The sequence below is a fragment of the Carettochelys insculpta genome, chromosome 28 (genome assembly GCF_033958435.1).
Source record: "Carettochelys insculpta isolate YL-2023 chromosome 28, ASM3395843v1, whole genome shotgun sequence".
In the NCBI taxonomy this organism is placed as follows: domain Eukaryota; kingdom Metazoa; phylum Chordata; order Testudines; family Carettochelyidae; genus Carettochelys; species Carettochelys insculpta.
In genome coordinates, this window is record NC_134164.1 from 1364083 (window position 1) to 1370122 (window position 6040).

At 45.0% G+C, this 6040-nt stretch overlaps 1 protein-coding gene across 2 annotated transcripts; it reads right to left on the reverse strand.

Moving 5' to 3' along the window:
* Window positions 1–2583: 2583 nt before the first annotated feature.
* ATP5MC1 (ATP synthase membrane subunit c locus 1) lies at window positions 2584–5777 on the reverse strand. Of its 2 annotated transcripts, none has more exons than XM_074979008.1 (5): window positions 5668–5777; window positions 4832–4880; window positions 4204–4281; window positions 3578–3753; window positions 2584–2815 (listed from the first exon to the last, which is right to left on the reverse strand). In XM_074979008.1, the coding sequence occupies exons 1-5, from the start codon at window positions 5748–5750 to the stop codon at window positions 2701–2703; spliced, it is 501 nt and encodes a 166-aa protein (XP_074835109.1). In that variant the 5' UTR covers window positions 5751–5777; the 3' UTR covers window positions 2584–2700. The 2 variants fall into 2 exon arrangements, with proteins under 2 accessions (XP_074835109.1, XP_074835110.1); XM_074979009.1 differs by lacking the exon at window positions 5668–5777 and adding an exon at window positions 5590–5610.
* Between the last annotated feature and the right edge of the window lie 263 nt (window positions 5778–6040).

Here is a 6040-nt window from a genome sequence, read left to right on the forward strand (position 1 = left end):
GGGGTTAGGCAGATTTATCCCTCCTTGGATATCTACCTGTGTAGATTGGAGGTCACTGTCAACATTCTCTGTAATCTTTTCTATCCATGTGCAGAATAAATGTTTTAATGTGCACCCCCAGAGGAAACAAAAACTAGCTCTGGGTGTTCTGCTGAACACCTGGATGGCATTTGAATTTCTCTTGACTGGCCACACCAGCACCCAGCTTACAGGGAACACAGTTCATTGTGCATCCCCTGCTCTGGGGTGACCTCAGCAGTTTACCCTAAGATGAAAGTGCCTCTGCTGTGGTTTTAATGTATGTTGCACCTAGCTTTAGGCTCATGATAATTTGCCTCAGCAGCCCCCATTCCAGGTCATTCCCTGGTAGGAGCCAGTTCCACGGCTATTCCTGATCTCTTGTGTGAAGTGTAGCCATGAAATTTAAATTATAAATGGGAAAATGTCAGTGTCTAATTAGCTGATGGGAAATTCTGCTCTGTGCTTGTCTCTCAACAGTTGATCTGGAGCTAACTAGCTCATCACTTTTCTATCTTGGATACAATTCTGTCCAACAATACCTTGACTCCCTGTCCTTTCATTGCAACCAGCTTCTAAAGCTGGACATGTTTTCGTGCTGTCTAAGATCCTGATGTATCCATTAATGCCTTTCACTAAAATAGCTAATTCCCTTCAGAGTAGCTCTGTTGTATACAGAGGCCCCACCAGTTGCTGCTGCTAAGGTCCCTCCTTATGCATGGAGTGTACATTCATCAGACAGGCAGATCCCATAAAGCAGGCATCATTGGGAAGATATGTCTGTCTCAGAGACAAAAGCTTGCTTCTCTCACCAACAGATGCCAGTTCAACAAAATGTATTACCTCACCCATCTTGTTTCTTGTAGCTGTGTCAGTCCCAGGACATACAACAACATAGCAATAAATACAAGCATCACCTTTAGATGGTCCCTTTGGTGTTTTGGCTTTCTGACAAATAACCACATTCAGAGTAAACTGGCATTTCACACAGATCCCACCCCTGCAACACACACACTTTATAGCATATATGGCAGTGATCTATGTGTCACTGGGGGGCAGTAATAGAAAGTCAAGAGATGAGCAATTGCCATTCCTAGTGACAAGGCAGTGACTCCTCACACAAACACTCAAGGGTTGGGATCCATACAGGGACCTATAAGTCAGGATGCTTAGTATCATAATGCTTAACTCAGACACCCAGAAAAAAAAAATCACAGGAACTACACCATGATCCACAAAGCCTGACTTAGGTACCCAGGCTCTCCCTACAGTGAATTGGGGGGCAGAGAAGAAGAGAGGCACCTTTGAGGAAACTGAGCTAAGCTTGTCCTAGGAAGGAGCCAATGAGAGGGGGCTGTGCTAAAGCATACCTCTCTCTCGGAGCCAGTTGCGTAGCCTGTGAGTGAATCTCAAATCTGAGGAACATAAGTGTTTTCTCCATATGCCATCTGTGGAGCCCAAAACAGCTAGGTAGAGGATGGGCTCCCTTATAACTTTTAATCCAGCAGAGCGGGTACTCCTCCACGATGGCAACCCCCAAGTACAAGTTCCCCCCTCTGCATGAGACTGTAGGAGGCGCCACAGGAAAAAGTGAAGGCTACAGTGATGTGTTATGCCAGTCCCATCTTTCATACTGGGAAAGAGGCAAACAGGGAGCTGCCCCTGGAAAGTGTGTATGAGTTCTGATGGTTGCTTCCTCCATTTACACTTAAGGCCAGCCTTGAGTGGAGTAAGTCAAGCATTTTCAGAACAGGAATGCAATAGAGTATCTGGGTTACACAGCTAACTGATAAGCATTGGTTACTCACAGCAGTCCCTCCCTCAAGTGCATTTAAATGCAGCACAGGGGTGGTGGTGGCAGTGAGGGGGGAGATGAATAGTTACTCAGTTACCAGCTTACTCATCTAACATCTCTAATTCAGAAACCCCATCTGTAGACAAACGTGTCAGGCCTAGATCCTCAGAGGTACTGAGGCACCTTACCTCCATTCAATTAAGAGATAGGTGTCTTAATACCTTAGAGAGAGCAGGTCTCAAGTCTTCCAATTTAAAAATAATCAATCTTGCTCAGCCTACATTAATCTCCTGCTGCAGCACCGTGTATACCCTCAGAACAGTCCACAACTACCACCTGGCTCAGGGCAAGTTAGTCATTCCCCTCTATCAGGATTTCACACAATGTTATGTGGTCTTAACTCTTCATCTTACCACACCGATGCTTACTAAACAGTTTCCTCAAAAAGAAAGACATACTAGGCTTGTGTAAGACAGGAAGCTATAGGACAAGGCTCACTGTATTAAGTTAGTTTTCACTCATTTAGTCCAGGAGTTGCCTACGGAAAATGCAACTGCGGAGTCTTAGTTATGATATATGACCATGTGCACAAAGACATTCCAACCATGCAAAGAGAAACCTCCAAGCTCGCTAAACACTAGGGCACAGAAGTCACTATATTTAAAAAAAGGTCTTTTCACAGTCATTTATATGTATTTGGCCAGTTTTCACCATAGATTTGTCTTAGTATTTACCATGTGGAGTGTGAGAAAGGAGGACTAGGAAACCAGTTTATTAGGAGAAAAAGCTTTTGTTTAATTGTAAATCTGGAACGCTCTGGTGAAGGAGGCAGACTCAAACCGGAGAGGACGCAGTGTGATGGACGCCATGAGTTGGCCCAGGGGCTGTCACATAGCAAACAGGATGAGGAATGCCACCATCAAACAGAAGAGTCCCATGGCCTCAGACAGGGCAAAGCCCAGGATGGCATAGGAGAAGAGCTGCTGCTTGAGAGAAGGATTCCTGTATGGGACACATTAAATATAGATTCCTAAAGTAAGAAAAACACAAATTTGTTTCATGAGGAGCTAAGTGTAGTCTCAGACAAGCCACAGGATTCCATAGTAAAGTTATGCCTTCTGAAGGCAGGATCCCACAGGAGTAGATATGGCACTAGGATGATCAGAACACAAACATGCATTAAGTTGAAGCAGAGAAAGCCAAACTAGTTCAAGCAATCCCCTGACTTCTTAGCCTCTACCAATCCACTAAGCCCCTGTAGGCTGGTCTGCATGGAATTTTTTTTATCAAGCAGCAATGCCTTAATCATTAGTGGGATTTCACCCTTTTGGTGAAGGCAGCAGCTGAGTTCTGTAGAACAGCTGTAAACATGTTGAAAGAGTGAAGCAGTTATTGATATTCTTTACATCCTGTCAAACTATGTAATGCAGTGGTTTAGCTATGTGAATAAGTCACTTTCTACTGCAGAGGTGGACAAAGTGATTTCTTAGCATGTATTAACTGGCAATTAAATTTTTAATGCCTGTAGTATCTGCCTGGATAAAAGCAGCTATGAAAATACAAGATCCTCACTATAAATAGTACTTCAGTATCTGGAAAAGTTACATTTCTAATCTTACTCCCCTCCTAGTATTCTGTTTGCTATGGTCAGTCTCAATATCCTTTTCCCACAGAGTAACATCTAATGCTGAATATTTACAAAGAGAGCCTACAACACTGACTGCTGGAACAGAGAAGTGAAGTTGAAGTTAGTATCTTGCTTACCTGGCATAGCCAATGATCAAGCTGCCAAACACTGTCCCGATACCTGCTCCTGAACCAGCCACCCCAACAGTGGCAGCACCTGCACCAATGAACTTCGCAGCAGTATCAATATCCCTAGAGGTAGCACTTGTTTGGAACTGCCGGTGAGCCAGCTGTAGATGAGAAGCACCAGAGGGCTGTGGAAAGAAGCCAAATAGTGACATGATTTTAGCTGAATACTATTATATATTGTCATGTGCACCTAGGCATATGGGGATGTGCAACACTAGTAGAAACACATGCTGCTGGCTGTGGGCACTCTGCTGATCAGCTAAACAGCATTTGAATTCCTCCTGCATTGCTGCCCAAGGGCTCATCTTACAGTGAACACTGACTCCAACCCATAGTGCAATCTCTAGCTATTCTCTTTATGTACAGGCTTCTTCTTTCCCTCTCTGTACACACCATCAATTTGAGCTGGTAACCTGAGCCAGACATGGAAGACAAAGAATGTCTCACTGTCAAAAGCCACATGCACTCAGCTAGAAAGGAGTGCCAAATCTAACCATGACAAGGAGATATTTCATCCAAAAAAGTCAGAAAGAGACCAAATTTCAGCAGCTAGGAATAATTTTCTTTAGTCTTACCTGTACAATCTGAGTCTCAGGCCTGTTCAGTACAGATATGGAAACCGGCCTTGCCAGAGCCCTAGAACAGCAGCGGAACTGGAGTGAAAGACAGACATTGAATTTACCTCACAATGGAAACAGTCGTCATTTTTGGACAGACTGTATTAGGAACAAGAATTAAGAGTCACCCTCAACTCCACTGACATGTCTTTCAAGTTTTGTCAGGGATTCAAGCTAGTTATTAATAGCCTACAGTCTAAGAAGTCACTACTGAAGCATGATTAGTACCACTATATTTTAGTTTTATATCAGTATCATACACTTTGAAGGATTTATAACTGGGAAGAAATTTTATCAGGAATGAAGGTATGCTTAATCACAACAGGCTATCTTTACAGCCTCTGTCTTCATATAATAATGCAACCCTATTGAGACTGAAGATATCCACCCTCTCTCCACCAATGCCACAGATGTTTTTCCCCCCAGTCAAGGAGTCTGGCATGAAAGTTATCTGCCCTAACAAACACCACAAGTAGAAGAGTATCTGGGGCAGCATTTTGCTTATAGCACTAAACAGAAATGCTTTCATTTTTTATCCTAACTGTATTGCCACCTCCTGCCATTACTCCCCCTCAAACATGCTTACCAGGGCTGAGGAAGCCAGGAGAGCCACAGGGGTCTGCATTTTGAATGATCTAGTGAGAAGAAAGCAAAAGTAATTGAGAAGGAACAGACCATACCAAAACTCATGTTACTCTTTACAGCAGAATACATATCAGGACACCATATACTCCTCAGGAGAACTACATGCAACATTTTTTTAGCTACTGTGCCTTATCCTTATCCTGCTACTTTCCCCTTATTCTGCTTCAGTTATAACTCGGTCTCACTTTCTCTTGAAGTTAGTTAGTTTTACTTAGGATCCTTCAGACACAGACTCACAAAAGAGTTTTGCTGAGTTTCAGTTGCAAACCACACAAAGGAAAAGGCTGGCTTCAAACAGACACTGACCAAAGGATTTGAGTCAATCCCTCAGAAACAAGAGAGGGAACCACACAGATGGAGCAGAATGAATGAGCCACTGACGTCCAACTGAGGAAAACCAAGGTGGGAAGAATAAACTAACAGCTGAACTAGAGAGTAAAGATTTAAAGCTAATCCGTTTAAAAGGTCTAGCAGGGTCAGGCCAAGCTGAATATTGACATATGAGCAGGCCCAGGTGAGTTTTTTGCGGGGTGGAGCCGAAAGTATCACTTCTAGCAGAGGCAAGTGGCAGGAGTTTTCCTGCCAATACCAGTTGTTATGGTCCGTTGCCATAACCCAGACACACACTAAGAAGTGGGGCAGAGCGCAAGAAAGCAGTTAAGGGAGTTACCCCTTTCCCCTCCACAACCCCCAGCTCACCCCTCTCTGCCTCCCCCCGCAAACTGCCTCAGCCACGACCCGCAGGTCGGCGGAGAAGGGACGCTCCCGGACACTCACCGACGCGCAGTAACCCCAGTGGAGCGCACGCCAGCAGCCCTAAAGCTCCTAAGCCAGGAGAGCAAGACCCCGCCCACCACCATTCACCTTGCCCGGCACCTCAGCGTCCTCCACTCCCATTGGCTGCCGTGACGCCATGTGCGCAGCCCTGTTGCCTCATGGGACAGAACGTGCTCTCCCTATTGGTCGCCGTGGATAAGTCCCCGCCTACCCAAATCCGGGACCTTCAGCGTGCGTGACAGAGGGAGGATGTGATCACATTCCCAGCTTCTGATTGGTTTCTTTGGGTCTTCTCTGCCGTCTGATTGGAAGTTTGCCTGACGACCTCCCAAAGACCATAGAGTTGGAGCTGGGTGGAAGCTAGAGAGACCCT

Bases quoted from the DNA above. Each gene is read 5' to 3' on its own strand.
- ATP5MC1 (XM_074979008.1), bottom strand. From the start codon at position 5,750: ATGGTGGTGGGCGGGGTCTTGCTCTCCTGGCTTAGGAGCTTTAGGGCT. The intron at 4,282-4,831 runs GTAAGCATGTTT...CTTTCACTCCAG, and splicing joins TCCTGGCTTCCTCAGCCCTG to TTCCGCTGCTGTTCTAGGGC. The intron at 2,816-3,577 runs GTAAGCAAGATA...TGTCCCATACAG, and splicing joins TTGATCATTGGCTATGCCAG to GAATCCTTCTCTCAAGCAGC.